This window comes from Sparus aurata, chromosome 16 (assembly GCF_900880675.1).
Source record: "Sparus aurata chromosome 16, fSpaAur1.1, whole genome shotgun sequence".
Lineage (NCBI taxonomy): Eukaryota > Metazoa > Chordata > Actinopteri > Spariformes > Sparidae > Sparus > Sparus aurata.
Window position 1 is genome coordinate 21112122 of NC_044202.1, and position 24132 is coordinate 21136253.

General features: G+C 42.1%; 1 protein-coding gene across 2 annotated transcripts; it reads left to right on the forward strand.

The window, feature by feature from the left end:
* Nucleotides 1-15468: 15468 nt before the first annotated feature.
* On the forward strand, nt 15469-23548 carry LOC115597384 (uncharacterized). 2 transcript variants are annotated; one of them, XM_030443228.1, is made up of 4 exons: nt 15488-15579; nt 17839-17930; nt 19240-19352; nt 20282-23548. In XM_030443228.1, exons 3-4 carry the CDS (start codon nt 19253-19255, stop codon nt 23257-23259), a joined length of 3078 nt encoding a protein of 1025 aa, XP_030299088.1. In that variant the 5' UTR covers nt 15488-15579; nt 17839-17930; nt 19240-19252; the 3' UTR covers nt 23260-23548. The 2 variants fall into 2 exon arrangements, with proteins under 2 accessions (XP_030299089.1, XP_030299088.1); XM_030443229.1 differs by lacking the exon at nt 17839-17930 and having other exon boundaries at nt 15469-15579.
* The last annotated feature ends 584 nt before the right edge of the window (nt 23549-24132 follow it).

A 24132-nucleotide genomic window follows, 5' to 3' on the forward strand; every position in this document is an offset into this window, starting at 1 on the left:
GGATCAGAGGCGTGTAAGAGACTGTTACCTCGTCTATCTTTTACAATATTTAAATATTTTCTCACTTGTCCATGGGGACGACAAGTAGGGCCGCCCTGTGTGACTGTCATGGTGCAATGGGATTTTATAACTCAACTGTGTCTCTCTCAGGGGCCCGCTGCAAATACATGGCTATTTATTCCAGTATCTTTCTAGACCCTCCTATGAGGAGGGTGCATTTCCCCCTCATCTGACATCCCAGATGACCAGGACGTATACACTTTACATTTCTCTGGCTGTGGAAATCGGCTGTTTTCATATCAAAGGAGGAAAATGTAAGAATTTTAGTTTAAAACATTCAAAAATAACCTAAAATGTTTCAAAGGCATGTGAGGAAACAATGAAGGTATGAACCGACAGGAGGTCGTTTCTTACACATAGCACTTTTACAAATGATGAACAAAGGCACAGTATTCTCAAAACTAGTGGGAATTATTGATATTTTTAGGCCTGATGCCAACAATGCAAAAACAAGAAAAAGAAAAAAAAAAATCATTATTCGGAAACATCTGAAAAAAACTGTTCCTGTAATAAATAATCAGCAGGCCCCGTCCCCTTCATTATTATCATGATGATGCCACAGTCTTTTCAAAACGCTGAGACATCGACCATGTGCACTGGTCTGCGTCTCATGTTGCCTTGTTGGTTTTCCAGGCGGATGACACGATATCTACACAATCTGCTTCACCCGTTTCCCCCACCATACATGTACACAGACTGTGAGCTGCAATCAGAGCTGTGACTCTCTGCGGCCTCCCGGCTCCACATCCTCTCCTTCACCGCGCTGAACAAACAGCGAAGTCAAGCTTGATGGACAGCCGGTTTACAGGGCTCGTCAGGTATTAACAGATTTGATTCTTGCTGGAAGAGGAAGGACCTCTGGGAGGGATCAGAATCGCTGAGGAGGCGTGGACGTCTAGAGCCAAGAATCCTTGTTTACTTACGGTCACGGCCAAGGGAAGGTTCATGCTCTTCTGTCTGATACACAACTGTGTGTGTGTTGTCTTGTGCTATTAGATGCATCGTGACAGTTTTATTAGACAAGTTAAATCAGAGCAGGGCCAGCTGATTATACATTTAAGATAAACACGTCTACTACTTCTACCATTACTATTATTTTCTATACTCATCCTTTAAATTACCATCAATTAGTTAGTAAATCTGGCTCATAACATGTAAGACGTTGGGTCCAATTTAAACAATCTCTGGCACATGGTCGGATGTCCATGGCACAAGTTAGGGCGTGTTCAACTCCCTTTGAACAAGAGTTTGTGTGTGGAACGAGAATTAAACCATCAGATCAACAACTTCATTTAAGCAACTGCACCGATATTCAACTGAGGGGTAAACGTGCTGACATGTGTCCCTGTGTCTGTAAAAGTGGTATGTGGATCTCAGGTGGCCAGTGTCACCAAAATTCAGATTAATAGTGGATGGGAGGCCGGCGGGTGGGCGTGATAACACATCTTCAATTAGGAAAATGTGAAGTACAATATCTCTGCACTTACGCTGATGACCTGCCACTGATTCTACGTACTTGATCAGCCAAAAAGCAGCTGACAAAGTCCGTCCAGTGCCGACGAGAGCCCTGTTAGCTCACTGACGGCCACGGCAGTGGCCAACAGCATCTTGTCAAAATGACTGAAAGCAGCCTGTCCAGTCATTACAGCAGAGTGTACATGCGTTGTGAACCCACCTGTGTACAGGTACCTCTAGCGATCTGAATAATGAATTCTTTAAACAGCAGGAATAATGCTACGCCTTTCACAACAGACCGGCTTTTTGTTGGTGCATGGCACATTTGCTTTCTGCCTCAAGATAGCCTCATCTCTTTTTAAAACCAACATGCCCAAAGGCACACCGTTTCAGTCAGACACCGTGTCAGCAATGACACTTGAGTTGGCTCCCACAAACAACTCATAAAGTCCATTCCAGTCCAGTTTATTTACTGCTGCCCCTTTTCTTGAAATGTCTTTCATTGACATTCTATTACAATGTAATGAACTACATGCTTAGGGTTAAGTGGCCAGAGATCACTGCATGTAAAGCTGTGCTAATCATATATCATATATCTATAAGTGCAACAAGCTGTAAATACAACAGTGACATTGAAAGTCTTTTTAGCTGCTAAATACTCCACTGTCCTCACCCCGTCTCTACTGCTGAGCCCAGCCACCTAGTAGAGGAAACTCCTCTTGCTTGTATTTGCAGTACCCCCACAGGATTCCCTGGGGGTCTCAGTTGGACTTCTGGTCCAACTCCCATGAACCCTCCAACAACCCTGAAAGGAAAAGGAGCCGGTCAACTCGTCCACGGCCAGAGAAGAATCTGCATCTCTCCTACTGAATCTGCAGTTCGACCATCGGTCACATCTTTCATCTGGTCATTTTCAAATTCAGTTGACAATGCATGCATCTCAGTCTCTGTTATTTTCATTTGTACTATTTATTCTGCAGAAAGTAGTTCCAATAAAAACTGTGCATGATGTGCTTTTTGGTTTATCCACAGTAACAGCAACATGACTTTTTCTTCGAGAAAAGCCACACTGATGTTGATGTTTTCGGATGTGATTAGGTGAAAATAAAAGCCATTTTTAAAATGAATGAACAAACACCAGTTGGATTGATATGAATCAAACAGACGTGTGCGGCGAAGGAGTCATTCCAGACCAGCTCACCTCGGCCCTCACAGTTTGCATCGTGACTTTTTTTTTCATACAAAATCACGTGATCCAAACCCATTCAAAAACACAGAGAACCATTTGGTAGACTCATGTAAAGACCCACTGAATGTGCTATTACAGCCAGTGGAAGGGATGGAAAAATTGCTTTTTTAAAAAGATTATGAAATGAAGGAGTAATATGACATTTTTATGTTTTTAAGGTAGTCCTTCTGTTGGGTTTTTCGGCTTTGAAGCCATATTTAGCAAGCTGTAGAAATATATTCTAGATGTGATAGAATGACACTATTAATAATAATACAGAACCAACATTTGGTTGTTACAAAGTGAGGAAACTGGCAGAGATATTGACTAATGAAAATGAAAGATTCTTGGTTTTGGTTCGGGCATCGACCTTTAATAGGATACTTGTAAATCATCTGCAGTGCTTATTGGGTGTCCAGGACAAATTTCAACCCAATCCAGTAAAAAAGTAAGTGCATGCTGAGACTCGGAATACACATGAATCAATAAATCATAACAAAAATGAAATGTAGCTCCGAGGGCCAGATGTGAGAAATGGAATGACCCAAATGAACCCTTGTGTTTTTTGATTTGGCTGAAGAAACCATTTAATCATGAAACTCTCCTCCTCAAAGTTACCATCTGCATGAACAGAGACTCCAACATGTACAACAGCACAAGACGGATGTCAAGGTCTTGTGCTTTCGTCAGCGTGTCTAGGTAATTCGGTTCTGTAAAATGCTGCAACATTACCCAGGGTGCCCTAAATACGCAGCCTGTGGGCTGAGAGTGGAAAGACAACATTGATCTGAACACTCCTGTGAAGTTTCACGAACTATGAAATTCACTTTAAAGGCAGCTAACACACAAAGATAAATATTTGACTTCGCTTCTCAGGTGAGTTGAGTAAAAGGGCAGCGGGCTGTGTTTAAAGATGGATGATAGGATAAGAGGGTGGTGGTTGGTTGAGTCGGGGGAGGTTCACAGAAACTGATATAACTTGTGATTACAGTCATGTCCACCGACCCCAGAAAGACTGCGGTGTTGGCAGCCGCTCCCCTGTTTAATCTCCAGCTGCTTGGTGAGTAATTGGAAGTGAGAGCTTATGTATTTTTGTAATGAGCTGACAGCATATTTCCACTCCTTGCCCAAAAAGCTTGCCTAATCAACATGGTCACGCTGTTTCTCTGTTAGTGACAGCTCTCGCCACAATGGCTGTGACAAAACAAAACGTCAACTGCTGGATGGACATGTGTATACGTGTGTGTGTGTGTGTGTGTGTGTTTTGGGTGGGCTTCAACTGCTCCCCTAGCGCTGCATCAACATCCCTCCTTCAGTCTGCAGCCTTGGACGCGAAGCCTCGCTCACTCGCTCGCTTGGCTCAAAAGCCCTCTTGTCCCCGCTGCATGATCTGTGATTTACATGGATATGGCATGTGTGTGAATATAACCTTTGTACGTCACAGCTCCACACGTAACCACACACGCCGTGACCTTATTGACTGTGCGATGGTAACAGAGGTTACAGATGAGGAGTGTTTTCATGAGGCGCTGATCGCTGAGAGGAGAAGCGGGTAATGACACGTGCATCACGGCCTTCCTTCATCTTTATCCTTGCCTGAAATATCAGAATCGAGATGTTTTGTTCATCCAAAAAGAAAAAGAAAATCTGGGTCTTGTGTTTTTTTTAAAAATACTGGCCGTTAAACGATCCGTGTTGAATCTTAAAGCTTTTATCAAGATGTGAAAAGAAGCACAAGTATGAACTACTGTTTCCAATTCAAATAAACAAGACCAATTTTTTAAAATGATGTCACATTTTTAATTGTTAAAGATGAACCATGTTGAGTCAAACATGTCTCATTTGCTCTGACTGCCGGCACAAATACACATTTGAGATTCTGCTACCTCCCGCTCTGTATAACCCAACATAACCTTGATGATGTCATCAGGGTTATTTGAGCCAGTATTTCTTAAAGCAAAGCCGGTGAACACTGGGGACATGGAGTTTGAAAGACAAGGACATTAACCAGACAGGAAGGGTCTCACAAAGTTGAATTGCATGGACAGAAGGATGCAGTGTTTTTGGAGAGTGACCTGTACTTGGGGATAAAGTCAGAATATCTCGGTCTCTGCTGTTCACATGTTGGATTTTTAAAAAAATGTAAAAAATTGAAAGCCACCAACTTTATGGAATTACAACACCAGATTGGTGTACTTTTTACACCAATTCATTATGAACTACTTGAATTTCTAACTTGACTTGTGAATCGTTTAGAATGGTTAGGATTTTCTTCCATTGTATAATAGCTACAATGATAACTTCCAATCTGTCAGTTAATTATGTTGTCAGTTATCCAGGAATAACTGAGGTGATTAAAGTGACACCTGTGCTCAGGAAACCAAAAGTGCTACTACATGGACCCTGTGCTGAGACTGTTTACCAACTGCTGTTTCCAAGATCATGAATTAACCTTCAACCATAACTGTATCTGAAAGGAAACTTTTAAAGTAATATTTCAGTGCTTAGAGAAACTAAATTAGATCACCATCATTCACTGTATCGGGGGTGAGGAGGAACCCTCTGAGACAGAATCTCAAAACCTGGACAAAAGAAAACAACAGATCTGTGGATCTGGATCAACACAACAACACAAAGGATGTAAGAAAAGTGAGACAGTGTTTGTTTTTGTCTGAACCGACTTATAAATTGTGTTCAACACACAGTGAAATTGCTGCAGTGTTTCACACCATAACAACTAATCATCCTTAAGAAATCTTCTAAAAGTCTCTCAAGTGTTTGTGCTCGGTCTGCGTGTGCTGTAAGCTGAGACGTCTGTGATTTCTCGCTGGATTGAGAACGCTAAAATCAGGAAATAACAGCAGTGGAAAGGCAAGTGATACAAGAAGGGTCCTGTCTTTTAAATCTGTAACTCAAGCTGATGGGGCTACGTGGGAAATCAGCTTTGGCTGAGGGCTTCACGGATTAGACCCTATCTGCTGCGCTCCCTCTGGGCTGACGCCCCTGACCGCAAACCCCAACCCCGCTATCTCCACCAAGGGGATAGGCCGGCACATGAGAGGTCAGTGTGGATTGCTTACGGAGGTGTTCCATTTAAAATGCCAAAACAATTTCCCTCTGACCTGCTGAGAGTCTGTTTTGGAAGTTCTCTTGTGCCACCTCACCCAGAATGCAGTTCCTGACATGCGACACCGATGAACCCGCCGTAACCTGCGAGGGCGATTACGTCTGGTCAGGCTCCTCTGGGCCTCACATGCTGCAAACCACAAGCAAGAAGGGACAAAATACTCTTGTGTCATGAACACCAGAGACCATCCCAGTGCGTGTTACATATTTCCTGCAGTCATTACAATCACAGCCGCTCACTCTTTTCCCTCCCTGTGTCCTTGTAGTAATCTGGAATCCTGGAGACCAGTCCAGGGCTGCTGAGGTTCTGGTATCTGCAGCACGGGGCACCAATCCATGCGTGACCATATGTAATATAATCAAAAAGTCAGTGCTGTGTTTTATACAACCAATCAGAGCCAATCAGTGTGAGCCCAGTGTGTGATGGGAAGGTGGAGAAGGGGGGGTTCAGGGGTTGCTGGGGCCCCGGCCGAGTGTGTTACTCATCAGTCTTCCGAGGCCCGGCGCTCTGTTTGGATTGCTGTGTTTGGATAAAGCAGATTGGTTTGCACTTAACCCTGTAATATATGCAAAACTATTCTCTTGGTAATACTCTTTAAGCCTGGCCAGTCACCACTGTGGCAGATGCCGTAAACGCGGCATGGCTTGAAGAAAAATGACACGTAATAAATTGTGACATGGTCACCAAGGAGCCTGTAGCCCCCACCAGATCCTCACACACACACACACACACACACACACACACATACATATACACATACACACACACACACACCTTAACTCCATGACATGAAGAAGCAGGATATAAAATATGGAATTCAGATCTGCTGTTGCAGGTCAAAGGGTCATTTGGTTAAATTGTGTGTGTGTGTGTGTGTGTGTGTGTGTGTGTGTGTGTGTGTGTGTGTGTGTGTGTGTGTGTACAGGCCAAACAGCAAACTGCAGCTGGTCTCCAGTCATTCAACAGAGCAAACAAAGGAACTTTTACTACGAGTGTTTTTTTTTTTTTTTAATCTTTCTATAGAAGATCTTGGTGACACATTTGCTGAGAGTTTAAAGGACAAAAGTGAAGCACCTTCACACAGCTCTAAAATGATTAATCTTGTCTCTCACAGTAAGATGAGATGATGGATATCAATTAAATGTCTGTGTTAATTACTGACCTAGAGCCAGGAAGCCATTAGTCAGGCTTCGCATAAAGGCTGGAGACAGGTAGCCTAGCTCTGCCCAAAGTTACAAAAAATGCCTGCTGATGCCTCTAAATCTCACTTTTGCTTGTTTGTTTAAAGCCTTTGGAGGTCGCATTTGAAGGCCAATTACGTCACGTCACTTTGCAGCGCGAAGGCTGTCCCAATTCGAAGGCTCCTCCAAATGCAGCCCACAAATGTGGCCTTCTTTTCCCTGTTTGTGGAGGATGTACGGCTACCATCTTTCATGGCCTCACATATCCCAAGATCATTTGTGTGCCCGAAAAAGAGAGAAAATGGTGACATCGTATGACGAAGATCGTCACTTTTGTGGGCCTGAACGGTAGGAATCATGACGTAAGGTTAAAACATCTGGTGACACAACCAGGAACTAGAGAGGGCTAGACCGTCCCATTTAACAACGGTTGACGCGGTTAACAAGGTCTCTTCGGAGGACTCGCCTTCGAAGACCTCAAAGGTCGGGTCCTTTAAAGGATGCAGACTCTGAACTGAGACAAAGCAATAGTCGTCTCTCTGTACTCTGTTCATTTCATCCATGTTTGTGCACGTTTTCTCTAAGCTCACAGATGTGGATGATATGGAACAGTACCATAAATCAGTCAACCACGGGGGCGGTGTTGCCAACACTTCAAGCAAGACGACCACAAAACACGATGAGCACATCTGAACAGTGGTGGACGTCCAGAGGCTTGTGGTGAGTTTCTCTCTTTGGTGATATCAGTGAAGAATTCTCCGTCCACGTTATTTAACAGCCTCATAGGCGACCACCACCTACAGCGCTGCATCTGTCTCAACAGGTAATATCTCCACCTTGTTGCTCTCAGAAACTACTGGGTCTGAGTTCTACCCTCTCTATTGCTTAACATCAATGTCAACATAGAGAGAGTCAACAGGTTTGAAATAAGTTGTGAGTGTTGTGTAACGCTCCTGAAACACCTGTTTGGATCTCTCCACAGGTGAACAGGTTCACTGCTAACAGGTGAGAGGATCATGACTGGGTATAAAAGGAGCATCCTCGAAAGGCTCAGTCGATCACAGGCAGGTATGAGGTTGTCAAACACATGATGCATAAAGGAGATTACTACAGATAAAGTCGATGGTAAACAGTTTGTTTGAAAATGACTGCACTCTGTTTCAGTTGTTGTCTCACACAACGTCCAAACTTTCTTAAATCAGGTTGCTAGTCAATGATTGACAGCCATCTCTGTTTGTGTTTGATTTACTGTATCATTAAACTATGTGCATAATGACAGGCCCTGCTGTGGAGCGCTGCCAAGAGGCTCTGCAGAGCCTCGTGTTCTATCATGACCAAGTATCCGATGAGATCTCCCTCCATGTTATAAGTAGCCGTGTGGTTTTCATAGTCCACTGCTCCGCTGAAATGTTGGCCTAACCCTGCGCCTCACTGCCAGACTCCTTCATGAAACCTAAGAAGAGCCTGGTGCTCCCGACTGGGGTTCAATGCAAATGATGACATAATCAAACATGTCTGTTTTTGCAGAGTTCAGCTGCACCCTGAAGGCACCTCCAACTCCAGCAACAAACACGCACTTTAAAGGTCCTATTGTAAGAAAAAGGCGACTGTCATTACCAACTCGTCAAACACTGATGAAAGGACGCGTCGGCCGCCATCCCAAAGAGATTTCTGCTGTTTCAAATAACTGATTTTAACTTAATTCTCTTATCTTCTGTCTCCACATAAATATACTTACGCTTGAAACAAAGGAACAGTGTGCAGCAGTAATGCTTTTCTTCTTTTGGGGGGCTCCCAACCCCCAAGGTTGAAACCAGAACACTAAATGATTTGTCATGAACCCATCCACACAAAGTCTACAGCCTCACCACTGAACCCTTGTGGTTGCAGTGTTCTTTACATCACCCGGTATAAAAGCTGTGAACAGGACAGACAAATCCATATGTTACATCAGTGTACCTAAATGTAATGCAAGCCCCGAGGCTGGAGTAGATCCTGGCAGGGTCGTCTGGGCAGTGCAGCCTTTTCCCTGACCCCCGTCTGACCCCCGAGACTTTTCCTGCAGCTTTTTCTGCTGCCTTCACCCCCAGCCTCCCCTCGACCCCCTCTGAGCCAGCCCCTTCAAACGATCCTGTATAAAGGGCAGACCTCCGAATGCATGCATGGTGGATGCGACAAAAGGGGCATGGAGCACACAAATAAACACACAAAACAAACATTACAGTGCAGTAATGATATGCAATACTATCATGATCATGGTAATTAATTGTCACATATACATTTTTTTTTTTCTTTTTCTTTTTAGTGCACATTATGTAGTCAGACACACATTTAGAGATTGGACAAAATTTGGAGCCAATAGAAATCCATAATTCGATCACTCGTATGTGGAGGCATTTTGGGGCACACTGGGCTTGTTGTGTTGTACAGAAGGAATGATACCAGCAGAGGGCAGCAGGTGATTGAGAAGAACATTGATGCGCTGTGAAAACTCACAGGTTTACAGCTGTCCAGATCATCTGTGTGTCCCCATCCACTTTTCACTTTCAGTACAGTTCGGATAACACAGAAAACATTCCGTTTTAACAGGATTCCAACACACAATGACCCGTATGGATCCAGAACAGGGACAGTGAGTGTTTGCACTGAAAATAAAATGTGTCATCAAAAACAAAACCTGAGCTCCCAGAGGAAACATTGGCATTGACACATTTGTATTTGAAAAAGTTCTGTTGGCACTGAAACAAACGTCTGTGTTTTATTATTCAATGTCATTTATTTTCAGTGCCAAACTTATTTAATTATAATTTGATATTTCTTTATTTTTATGAGTTTTTTTTTTTTTGACAATCTAAAGATGTTTCCTTCAACTTTTTTCAGTGACAGGATTTGTTATGATGTCAGTAATTCTTCAGTGTCACTAATATTCAGTTTCAACTTTCTGTCACTGTTCTGACTCCATAGAACAGCCCATTATTGTCACATCACATCTGCAAAGAGCTAATAATTGAGATCAAATAAACGATTGCACTCAAAATGGCTGAGGTCAAAGAAAGAATGAAAAAGGATGGAGGTTGAATATATTAGCTTTCATTTGGATGGAGTGATAATCTCAGGGCGGCTTCAGGATGAACCATGTGACCCCCTGATGGAGACGTCTGACATTCTATATATCTTTTAACTAAAGGGTACATCTGACCCATTTAAAGTATGTTTACAGGAGTTTCAGGGGAGATCTACTGCATATGTGGAAAAAGTAGTATAAAACCTGTCGTTGCTCCAGAGCAAGCTGCCTGTAATCTGATCAATACATGCCGGGTTTTTAACCGCGGTCCCCAGGTCTATGATTACAATTTTAAGCTAATGATGAAAGATGATACAGCAGAACCAGAAATAAAGAATCCGTTTTTTTTAATTGCTTTTCAAAACCTGCTTCCTTTGTTACCCACAATGCACTTTAGTGAAGAAGCCAGATGTCCTGGGCTTATGTGGTTACACGAGGTCTGCGTATGTGAGGCTGGCTGGATGAAGTGCCAAATATTACAACTTTGGTGATGGCTGACGGTAAAATGAAGATTCAGATAAAGCGATAGTTCGGGTTTTTTGAAGTGGGGTCATATAAAGTACATATCTATGGTCAACCTGTTCCCTGCTGTAATCACTGATCAGCGCGGCCTCAGTTTGGAGAAGTAGAGAGCCGCTCCAGCCCAGACACTCAACTTTGTACTGCAGTGAACGGAGTCCAGAATCATGCAAAGCGAATTTTAAGATCACCTGTTTAGGTCAGAAAGTGGATCTACAAGCGGCGAAATACAGTGCGAGGTCCAGTTGGGCTAATGTGTAGGGATACAAAGGTTCTAAGGTTGAGAAAATGTAGTGCCAAAAGAAAGGGCGGTCTGACGGCGTCTGACTATGTGAAGCGGTGTGAATTTTCTCTGTATAACGTACACTTGAACTGATATAAATGTTTTTAGGTGGGCCTTGTTTTAGGTGGTTAAAATTCGCTTTGCATCTGGACTCCATTCACTGCAAGAGGTGTTCCATTTTACAGGTGCAGCGTGGTGGCTGAACACTGTTGTTGTGTCGCTGCTAACATATTAATACTGCAACGTGGGTGCAATGAAAAAGTAAGTGTAACTACCATAGTTCAATACGATAGTTCACTTATTTCCACACTCTGATTTTTGTTTCCCAAACCAGACAGCAGTTACATCACAGCCTCTCCAGGCTCCTCACAGTAGGGAGTGAAACACCTCACACCATTTACATTTGATTCTGAAAACAGGGATTTCCTCTTGTCACTGAGTGCGTTTGATGTGAAACGAAGAGCAAAGGTGAACTGCTTGAATCCGTCAAACTTTTCTCTCAATCATTTTTGAAGGATTAAGAACTTTCTCACGCACACAGAAAAGCAACCTGGAACACAGGGGGGATTATTTGAGGCTACATCTACGTCCACCACATGCTGAGAGGAAACTGGAGACGAGGAGACTTACAGAGTGTCAGTGAGAATGAGCTTGAATCACCCAGACCTGAGCAAAATGAGGAGGGCACGGTCGTACATGCCCCTCTTCTTTTTACCCAGAGGTTATGTTGTGTAAAATCTGTGTAAGTGAGCATTTTTCCTTCACAAAAATAAGAGAGAAAATCAATATGCTGATCAAACAGCATGATGATGATGATGCAGGTATACCTTGGACTGTTCATGAAGAAAGGGTCACTCTAAAAATGTGAGCAAACCGAATTATTGGGTTAGTCCGACTATGATTGAATTTTTAACATGCATGTATAGACCTTAGTCTGATTAAAATCGAACCGGATTGGATTTCTCATAGTCTGATTAAAACACCTAGATTATTCGATTGATAGTCGCACTACTCCTGAATGTATAAGTGCTATCAGATCGGATTTTGCGTTCTGTGCAGGCGCGAGATTTTCCGGAGCCGGAAGTAGAAGAACGGCGACGGCGGCGTCTTTCCTCCGAAATCACCGCAAGAAAGAGCGCCATTGTGCATCTAGTTTGTGCAATTATCATGTACACCGTATACGAAATTCACAAAGATGTTGCTTCGTCTCGCTCTTCGTACGCCATCTTTCTCGAATGCCGAGGCAGTTTGTTGTTGCTGGTGACGTAAAGAGGTCAGCCGGAGGTGGCTCTGTTACCACTAGTTGAAATGGGTATTTTCTCACTGGCATGTATAATCAGACAATTGCAGTTGTCTGATTGAGTAGCATAGTCGAACTATGGCTGTAAGCTGTGCATGTTAACGTACTGTATCAGTCCCTCTCCTGTGCACCTGGATTTTTTTATGATCACTACAAACTGACTTGGCATGTTATTTGAGTCTATTCTTTATTCCTTATTACTATAAGCTGAGGAGTGCCATGTTTGGCTTGAAGTTTTCATGCACTTCCACAGGCACACACTTAAATATATACGCTGAAATCCTCTTAGCCGGAAAGTTACATTATCATAAAAACACAACCAAAACTGTGTGACAACTACAAAGCCATCTGAAAAGTAAGTCTGTCTGAAGGGTTCGTTGGAAGTAGCCAAGTAAGTTCCTCGCTGAAATCTATTAAAAAGAAGTTGCTCTGAGGGAAGAAGATAATTTGCTCCATCACAGTGAAGTGAGAAAAGAGAAAGGAATGCATCCTGCAAGATCACCTCCATCCAAATGAGTCTCCAGGGGAATCAAAGCAGAAAACACATTGTTAGACTGTACAGACTAATGACAGCACCAAGAATATCACCGCTGTAAGCATCCACTACAAATCACATCACAGAGAGGAATCATTTCTGAGGAAGGTTTGCCCCAGGGAAATCAGGTTCTGACTGTTTACGATCAACTTCTCAATGTCTAAGGATGTTGGCGTGGAAAGAAAAAGGAAAAATAGATCCATGACTGTACTCATGAGGTAAACTTAATTTGGGCATGGATATGATTGATTACTCAACAGACTCCAGGTCCAGAGATCACAAAGAGATGTTAAATGAATACGAGCAGGAGGAGGCTCTTCCTTTCTGGATAATCTAACCTGATGAATACAATTTGGAGGATGAGCATGTAGAGGTCTGCATGTGCACGCGTTTATTGGACGTTTTCTGAATTGGTGCATTAAGACTGGCTGTGTCCACTATGTGGCGCTGGAGATCACCCATCACTTATATGTCCTGTTGTAGTGCATGATGTGGAGAAAACAACCTGTAAATGTCATGTAAATCAGATGATGTTTGTCCGCACTGCTAATGGCTGAGAGTAAGATCGTGCTTCAGTTGCCTTCTTTCAGAAATGTATGCATGTGTTATGTGAGCGAGAAAGTGTGTCTGTCTGTGGACTGTGGTTTTACTTCTGCTTTGTTATGCTTACATTGTGTAAAGCACTTTTTGCTACATGTTATTTGTATGAAAAGTGCTATATACATACAGTCAGATTGATGGATATGAGGCTGACTTCCTGTGTCCAGTGGGTGGCGCTATGGATGACACAGAGTAACAATACCCACCTGACTACCAGTAGTTCAAATTTGTCCTCTATGGAGGACATTTCTAAACTTGAATATCTCCCACCCACTGCATACTACTAAATTAACTCCTTTTGCTATCTACAGAGGATATTTAGGGCTTTTCAATGCTACCAAATGTGAAGGGGTGGGGCTTTGGTACCTTTCTCTTCCTCATTTAGGAAAATGGCAAGCACATTTTATGGGAAGAGGAAAAGTAAGCGCACAATACTTTTCATTGAGCAAATTTTGGCTTGAAATGTTGTTTGCATATTTTATATAAGTCTCTTAACAACACATTAAAACATTGTCTGAATTTTTTAACTGTATTTTAGCATAGTATTTAAGTTTTTAAAAATGTCCTCTGTAGTGGACATTTGTAGTTATTTCCTCCATTTTGTTCTGTTTTTTCAAATGAAAAGAAAGGGAGTCATTCTCAGAAGCACCTTGGTTGCCATCAAGGTTCAGTTTCACATGTATGGCATTCCGATGTCCACTGTGGACTGTTACTAGAGGGTCGTAACATGGACATATGATATCTTAAAAATAAAGGCTTTTTTTTCAAAGAAAATGTTTTCAGTATTCTAATTACCTTACAAAGATTGGGGAATTAAAAAAAAATTGTGATTGGACAACATTTTTTTTCATCTGAGTTCTGCCACAAATTGTGCTCTGACGTAAAAAAGAGAAAAAATCAGGCTTGGGTCCTCGTTCAAAATTGCCAATCCCGATCCGTGGAAAAATGCCCAGATCTGCCCGATCCTGATCCTGATCCTGATCCTGTAGATCGGATTGGGACATCCCTAATTATAAGGACTTCCTGCTGGAAGCAGGAAAAGGCCCTGTCCATAGCAGATATCAATGTTCTTGATGAATGTGCAAAACTTTAGTGTGTGTAGGAGTTTGTCTGTACATACAAAATGCGAGAAGCCATTAGGGGGCGCTACTGCGCTGTTGCACCGCACCTGAGGGTAGTTGTGGTATCAAATTAAATGACTTGTGAGTTTGAGCCTAGGTGCCAAATTTGATGAATCTGCATCAGCCCAGCAGTATCTAACTGGCCCATTTATTCTCCTTTATACTCGTCCTTCAGCTTCCATGTTTTCATTCAGTTGGTGAATCACTGAACTCTTCTTGTCTGTTCTGACATTCACATTATTTTTGACACATTCGATCAGAAAAATTCCCAGAAAAACACTGAAGACCTAGAGCGAGCCAGTCTCCCTGCAAAATATGACATTATATCCATGATGAATATTCAGGTGAACAAAACTTACACATATAGGCATGTCTCCAATGTAAAATACTTTCTTTATTCTGTATTACAGAACCAGTATTACAGAACAGTGATGTTACCATTTCTGTCCCAAATAATGGAGCAATGAAACTGACAGAATTAGGTTCAGTAGATAAATAAATGTGCCATTAAATACACCAAAAATATATAAAATACATGTAGGTGTTAATTAATTTATAAAATCCAACTTATAAATTAGTTATATTTCTGTTTAAATTTGCTTCCTACATATTTAACTTTTTCAAATTTCCCTCTGTGATTTTTTGTTTTATTATTCTATTGATTTAAAAACATATTTCTGTATTTATTCCTTTATTGTTTTCCCTTCGTATTTTGCAAAATAATACATACATATTAAAAATACACATAAACAAGCACATATATAAATAAATAATAAAGTTCATAAATTGGTGAATCAGATGGTTCAGTAAATGTGAAACAAATGTTTTTTTGTTCCTGTTCTACCTTTAGTCAGCCATCATCTGGTTTGTTCCTTTTAACTGTGTGAGTTTTAAAGTGCTGTGCAAATGTAAGTCATGTGACACTTGGCTGTTTTGGAGAGAGAAGGATATACAGACGTGAGAGGGGAGCAGCACTGCAGGAGGGAGGAGACATTCAACGTCACATTTTCATGTCCAGAAGTGAAAGTGAAAGTGTGTCTGAGAGGTGCAGAGCTGCAGAGGAGGACATCAGATTATTCTCAACAAAGAATCTCGTCCAAACACCGGTGAGTACACTGTCCTACAGAGCTAACACACAGTGAATAGATATTTGGGTAGATTCTGTTAAAGCTGTGAAGTGAAGACTTTCAGTTGGTGCAGTCTCACCAAAAGGCTCTAAACGTGGTGGGGAATGACTCAGCAGCTCCTTTATGTGAGGAGACGCCCTGTGTCAGGAGGTTCAGACAACAAGTACTTCACTTACAAAGTACACAGCATCGTTTAGCGTAAAGGTTATTTGTCTGAAGTGACAGAAGGCTTGATGAGGGCAGAGAAGGGGGTCGAGGTAGGGGGATGAAGAAGGGGGGGGTCGAGATGGAGGAGAGGAGATCGTATAGTGTTGTACATTTTCCAGTCCGACTAGGAACCAAGGGAGTTGAGACTCAGAGTGGGGGTACGTCTTGTTCTGCATGTCTTCTTTATCCCCCGTGGTTACCGTGCTGGAATGGCAAGGGTCCAATTCTCGACAGTGTTCTTGCTGTGAGACATCGATGTGGAATGCAGAGCTTCTTAGTGTTCCTGTGGGGGAGGGTGGAGCGTCTGAAGGAGGGTTGTAGGCAGGGCCGTTGCTGTCATTTTGGGGGCCCTATGCAAGATGCTGTTTGGGGGCCCCTATTTTGTCAAACTATGAATGATAGATGCCTAACGCTTTTAGGTGATCCACAAAGATGCAACAGTCTATTACATTTTAAGAGGAAAACAGGCTAGAGTTGTGAAAACCTCTCTCAAATTGAAATCAAACATCTTCAGTTGACCCAAACATCCTGGTCCGGTGTTGCTGAAGGCTGCCCTGCTGCTTCCTGGTCTGCGGCTCCAAAAATTGCCAAAAAAGAATTGCTCCTGCAAAGACAAAACTCCTCAGGTTACCGAGCAAAATTGATCCTAAGCAAATATTCATACTATTTAATTGAGTAATGTTACACTAATGCAGATCATAATCTGTTTTGATATTAAACATTGCAATATACAGCACAGTGTCCCTTTAAAATATGCACCCAATTTCAAAATCGTCACTTTTAAGCAGTCTTAAACACACTTTAATTTGTGTGATTATGATTCTTCTGAATAAAACAAAGTAATACATCAAAAACATCACTAAACTGTAGGAATGTAGGCAATTTTGTTTAAAAAAAATGTTCTAATAAATGTGGTATAGAAAGACTTCAACTAATTCAGTAGAGTTAACAATAATCCACTCAGAGCAATAATCCACTGTCACACTATTGCCACACAATAGTCCATAATAATCCACAATATGCCTAATATGTATATGTGTGTTGTTAAGCACACTTCACATTCGAGACCTATAAACTGAGGACACACTAAAATAAACCTCAAGTGATGTTACGTGGCAAATATCTAACGACAGAGGAGCTCAATGACGGATCAGCAGCTCCACTAGACGAGGATTCAGCAGACATGACAGACATCTGCCTAACAACACAACCTCCCTCCCAAATGTAATGCCAACGAACTGGACCTGCTATAATTCCCCATAACGGGTGTCACTTCAGTCAGTCTGATGGCATTCACATGTGACATATACATTTTATTTTAGCACTTTCCTAAAGCAAACACTTACGAACACTAAGATTCGGCATTTAAGCTAGCCCCTCCACCCACATCATGAAAACAAACCGTATCTTTATCCTGTGAGTGTTTTTCTTCATCTAGTTTTCTCTTTTTTCATCACCGATAGGTTCATTTTGATGCCATGCCGCGAACTACCGTTACCGGCGGCTCGGCACAACTCGCCTCGCCCCTCCTCACTTTGATACTAGTCGCCAAAGCAACGCTGCGTGGTAGATACCAAATCTGACCAATCGGTAGAGAGCAGATCTGACCAATCAGTGGGCCAGGTGCCAGTTACTTTTCACATCTTTTTCATCTTGTCACTCCTCAGATATTGAGACCGGACTTGCAACTTGAGGGGGCCCCCTAGTGGTGTGGGGGTCCTATGCACCCGCATAGTCCGCATATAGCAAGAAATGGCTCTGGTTGTAGAAACTTCAGAGGAATGGGAGGAAAATGGTTAGGCTCGCCTATCTAGGTCTGCACAGGTGATTGGATTGGAAAGGCACCTATGTAGCCTTAAAGGAACCCAGGTGGTTTGATTAGGCTAAGGTGAATTACTGTGGGAGAGAGGTGTGGTGTAGGTCCTGAACTTTAGTTATAATAACATAATTTAATGCATTCTAAGATGTTCTTATGGATATCAATTTTTTAATCATGATACTGATCTACTGAATGTTGTCTGTCCTGTTTAGCTGACTGAGGGTGAGGTCCAAACATTTCTTGTGATGGAAATTCACTCAATTCACTGAGGAGGAGGACTTCTTCCTGAACTTTATTCCCTGAGGTTTGTTAACAATGTATCTGATGGTTTAAACTGGTTTGGGATGTTGTTCTATAAGTACAAAGTACAAACAAAGGAAGCACCAGAATAAGATGGAGGAACACAAAAGTACACGGGAGATACAGGACTGAACCAGACTGCATTACAAAACAGACAAACTGACCATGAGAGAGGGGAGGACAAGAACTAAAGGCCCCCACACAGCGCCCAGACGTCCAACTGCCTTATCTGACCACTCTCCGACCACTCTGTTGCCTCCGGTCTGACCCGTTCGGCACAAAAGTTGCATTGAACACACCGCTTCAACGTGCTGCCAGCTCCACAGTACCGTGTATTTTCTGCGCTTGCGCGAGATGCAATAAGCCGGTGGCTCTAGTGTTAAAGACGCTGGACTAGAGGTTTATGCACGCAACTCTCTTTACTCAAAACGAAACTTAACTATTTCAGACAAAAACAGCTGCATACTAAACATGCAGCGAGGCATTACTAAATAAACACAGATTAATTCATCCTGAACGGAAATAATAACAGCTAGTCTCATGCCAGTACTCCAAAGCATGAAAACAAGCAATGATGGAACGGAGTGTGTAGAAAACCAATGTGCACACAGTATTCCGCCCCTCCCACACACCACGCTGATTCGCTAGCACACCACCAATCAGAGAATCCAACGGCTCAGACGTCCGATGGCCCACCTCCTCAGACTTCGCATGCTCAGTCGGATCCGACAACGTCTGTGCGGCTCCGAAAGCTTCCGACGCACCTGTACACACCAAACATATTTGTTCCCGACCTTGTCCGAGTCTCTCCAAACGCTTCAGACGTCCAACAGTTGGGCCGGTGTGTGGGGGCCTTTAGATACACAGAGGTTGATTGACTGATGGGACACAGCTGAACACAGAAAAAAGGCAGGAAAGGTGCAAAGGCAGGAAATGAAAATCATAACATGAAACGAGGAGAGAACTTCAAAATAAAACAGGAAACAGCTGACCCTCAAACTCAGACCATGACAGCACCGACCCTTGCAGTTCGTTGTCCTCTCAGAATGATGGTCCTCACGCTCCGAAAAATGTAATGACAGCAACAACACATCTGAGGAGCATTTTAACACTGATGATCTGTCTTACACTGTTACGTGCTTTGAATTGTTACATGAAGCCTGGACATTAACTCAAACTGAAATGAGTGACAATGTGAGTGTCATTAGAAGTGATATAACCAAGTGTTTTTTAACATGACACAGACAAATAACAGGTTAGGCAGGAGAAGAGTCAGAGAAGTGAACTGACAAGCTGTTGTTCGTTTTGTCCAGTTCAGCCTGAGCGATGGACTCTGACGCCAACGGGACGATGGAGGTGGCGGCGCTCGGCCGACCTTTCAGCCTCGGGATGCTGTACGACTGCCGCAAAGATTCACTCATCCCTGGTAAGGATTCACATTTAAACATCATTAATACATCAAAAAATAATATTCAGTATTTAAAGTCACATTCAACATCTTCATCTCTAATCTTGCAACTTTTTTTACCAGGGTTCAAGCTCATATCAGAGTCATGAAACCCTTTTTCATGTCCGTTGGTTGGTTTTATTTGCAGTATCTACTGAGTGGGTACAATTTGATTGTACTGTTGAGCCTTGATGGAGGTGTGCATTCTACTGAGTGCCATTTAAGTTATTTTTGTAATCACTGACTGGCTGTTTCTTGCTGCACCAGCAGGTATTTTACTTTTCTGGTTTGTAAGAACAAACAGAGGAGGGACAGAGACACAGTGAGTATGAGATCAGAGCTGAAGGCAGTCAGAGATTGCATCTGAAAAATAGAACAACATCTGTGTCCTGACCAACACTTTGGATGTTCTGGGGCCGCAGAAGAAATAATCCAAACTAGAAAGGTATTAAATAGAGAGCATGCATCGGCCAAAGCCCAACAGTCCCCTTGAATTCAATCAAGCCTTATCCAAACTTGATAGCGCTGTATTGAATTGTACTCACTCAAAGATATCAGCCACCTGAATACCTTATTTTCTGAGAAATTAACTAAAATGTCACAATGTTAAAGAGACTGAAAAGAACTTCCTGGATCCACCCCTTTATCTGGATCCATACCAAAGCTTAATGGGGTATATTCTGGGTCAAGACTCATCCTCCATCCAAGTTTGGTGGAAATCTGCTCAGCAGTTTTGTGTAATCTTCCTGACAAACCAACAAACTGACAAGGTTAAAAATATAATGTCCTTGGTGGAGGCAATAACTCATACCCTATGTGTTTGCCATGCTCTCAGCTCACTTGGTGAACTTGACTTCTATTTGTTTGGTTCTGGAGGCTGAACTTGATTTTTGCCTCTTCTTTCTTAGGACTGACATTGTGGGACCGCAGTGACCTGGCAGAACATATTGGAGAAAGACCCCAGAACTATAATGACTTTGAGATAGTTGCATCTGAATCCATTGAGGACAAATCTTCAGCACTTAATGTTGAAGCCTCTTTGAAGGCGAGTCTCTTGGGTGGACTGGTTGAGGTTGATGGATCAGCAAAATACCTGAATGACAGTAAGACTTCCAAAAATCAGGCCAGAGTAACACTGAAGTACAAAGCTACCACAAAGGTCCAAGAACTGTCGATGGATCATCTTGGAAGAGACAATATGAAGCATTCATATGTCTTTGATAAAGGGCTAGCTACACATGTAGTTACAGCAATTCTTTATGGAGCACAAGCCTTCTTTGTCTTTGACCGTGAGGTGTCAGACAAGGACAGTCATCAAGACATTGAGGGTAACTTGAAGTTGATGATCAAGAAAATTCCCTATCTTGCTATAGAGGGTGCAGGTTCATTAAAAATGGAAGACAAAGACAGAGAAAAGGTTGAGAAATTCTCCTGCAGATTCTTTGGAGACTTTTCACTTCAGAAAACTCCGACATCCTTTGATGATGCAATACAAGTCTATCAAAGTTTGCCAAAATTGCTGGGAGCCAACGGAGAAAAAGCCGCACCAATGAAGGTCTGGATGTTGCCACTGACATGTTTAGATTCTTCTGCAGCTAAACTCGTCCGTCAGATAAGTATAACCTTAGTTAAAAAGTCACAGGGTGTCCTGGAGGACTTCAGTGAGCTGGAGATGAGGTGCAATGATGCACTGAAAACCACCACTGCACAGCAGTTTCCACAGATTGGCACAAAGATTAAAACCTTTAAAGAGATGTGCTCTGAGCTCAAGCTGGAATTCCAACAAACCTTGGCAAAGAAACTTCCATCAATCCGAGGAGGAGGAGAAGAGGAGGCTGTGCTCGCAGAGATCCTGAAGAAGATACATTCTTCTCCTTTCAACAGCAAAGACCTGAACAAGTGGATGGACTGCAAAGAGAGAGAAATTCACACCTTAAAGTCTTTCACCAACATGATGAAGACTACTAAGATTGTCTCATCTGAAACAGACCTGTACAAGGAAAGTCTCAGTGCACAATATGCTGTATGTTTTGTTTTCACCACACTGGGAAGTGATGAACAGTACCTCTCAAATTTATCAAACTACTTAGAAGAAACAACCAAACCAGACAAAGCTCAACGGTTATGTGCTCGTGATGTAGAGAAGAAACAGTGGTACGCTTCAAAAAAAGTAGCAGATGAAATGAGGAGTAAAGCAAAACTTTTCAGTGACTTTGCAGAGGCCAACCAGGAGAACAAGAACATTAAGTTCTTGGCAGTTGGTTCAACAGATGAGACACAGGAAGGTTCAAGCATCTACCTTTATAAAGACGGCTTCTCTGTCAATGACAACTTTGAGCCTCCTTCAAAGCCTGAAACAGTAACAGTCATAGACATAAACCACAACAGTGTGACACTGAAGATTTCTCCAGCAAGGTCTGGAGCAGAGAACATCACCTCTTACTCTGTTGAGTACTGTGTCAGTGGACAGGGTGAATGGAAAGAAAAGACAACATCAGAAGCTGAAGTCACAGTAAGCGATCTGATTCCAAACACAGAGTACAAGTTCAGATGCAGAGCAGTGACCTCAGTAGGTGTTGGACCAGCCAATGAAGTCAGTGGTTCCAATAAAACTTTACCTTGCAGCCCTCCTGGAAAACCTCAAGTTGAACCGAACTCAAGTGAAATATCAGTTAGCTGGGACAAACCTGCTGAACTTGGACAAGATGTGCAGATCCAGAGCTACATCGTGGAGTTCGCCAAAACAGACAGCATGGTGAAAGAGGAAGATCTCCAATGGACCCAAAAGATGTTGAAGACTGAAAAGACGATCATTTCAGAGCTTCTGTCAGAGACAGAATATGTTGTCAGGGTCAGGTGTGACTGTGCCGAAGCTGGAAGAAGCAAAGAAAGCATCTCTGTCGGTGTCTGCACAAGAAAATATTCACCACTTGCAGAATCCCTCAGAAGTACAAGCACATGTATTAATTGTAAATCACCCTCAGTTCATAAACTGCACCTGACAGAAGAAAAAGTGGACAGAGGTGGATGCCAGATATATAGTTTTGGCAACGACATCATGAGGCAGAATCGAACAATCGTTATTTTTGGTGAGCCTGACTCTGGAAAGTCCCGTCTGATCAATGGAATGATCAACTACATTGTTGGTGTCAAGTGGGAGGACAACTTTAGATTTGTGTTAGTTGATGAGGATCAGTTGAGACCACAAGCTCACAGTCATACTTCAGAAGTCACTGTGTACAAAATCAACCATCAGCAGGGGTTTAAAACAGACCACTCACTGACCATTGTTACTGTTGACATTCCAGGACTTGGAGATATAGGAGAAATCGACAGACACAGACAGATCCCAGAACAGCTGTTCAGTGTCTTCTCTTCTATTCTAGGTGTCAGTGAAATTGATGCTGTGTGTTTCGTAGTTCAGGCTTCTTTAGCTCGACTCACACCAACACAGAAATATGTGTTTAACTCTGTGCTTTCAATCTTTGACAAACATGTGGCAGAATTAGTCAGAGTTCTGGTGACATTTGCAGACGGCCAGCTTCCACCAGTTCTAGAGGCAATCAAAGATTCAGGTGTCCCATGTCCTCAATCAGAAGACGGGCTGCCACTTCACTTCAAATTCAATAATTCAGCGTTGTTTGCAGACAACAAATCATCTGCAGCAGGCAGCAGGAGTAAAGATGGAGGCTTTGATCAGATGTTTTGGAACATGGGAACAAGAAGCATGGAGACGTTCTTTGATGCTTTGAATGTGATAGAAACCAAAAGCTGGATACTGAGAGAGCTTAAGGAAATGACATTGCTAAATAAAATAAGGTTAGCAAATTATAGGCTGCAGGCTATTTTTGAGGAAGTGATAGAAAGACATGCTGAACCAATATGAAAATCTGCTCCAATGCCAAATGATCATGAAAGTTTTAATTTTTGTGTTTTTAACATAAATGTTCGAATCTGTTTCACTGAGTTTTTACACTGAGCCATCAGCTTCCTGCTTATTTTAACACGTTTTATCGACTTTTCCCTTTTTTTTACTTGGAGATTTAAGAACTTTAAGACGATCTGAATAATGTTTAATTACTCCCGATACGGATGTGTCCTGACATTTTATTGTCCTGTGGGCTTCCACTGAGGATGGAGAAATCAATAATCAATAATAAATAAATGCGATTATTATAAGTGTTGTCTGTTGTCCTCTGATGTGTCAGTGTCACCTTCTTTGTCTTCTGCAGCTTCATTTTCTCTTCCAGGACCTTTCAGGTCAGTCATTACACTGCTGACATCACTTCAGTCCACACTACTGCAGTACATTTACTCCAATACTGTACTTAAGTACAATGTTGAGGTACTTTTATTTCACTTGAACATTTGCATTTGATGGTATGTTACATGATTTTTCACTACATCTCAGAAGGAAACATTGTACTTGTACAATGATCTGACAGTTTTATTTGACTACTTTTCAAATTAACACTGTAAACAAAAACAAATGTATTAAATTGTCACTGTTAAAGATTAAACCAGAGGTTACCAACACTTCTGTCTGGTCACGTTCAGTCTTTGAGTTGGTATCAGTTCCACCAAACAAACAATTTCCATCTAAATGTTCCAAAATGTGACAAAAAAATAAAAAAATAAACATTTTTAATTTAAATTTAAAAATGTCAGGGGCCCCGAAAAGAAAAACTAATATAAAATTATTAAACCATCATCATTGAGTATATATTTCAAATCAAATAATAAAATTGATGTCTTTTTG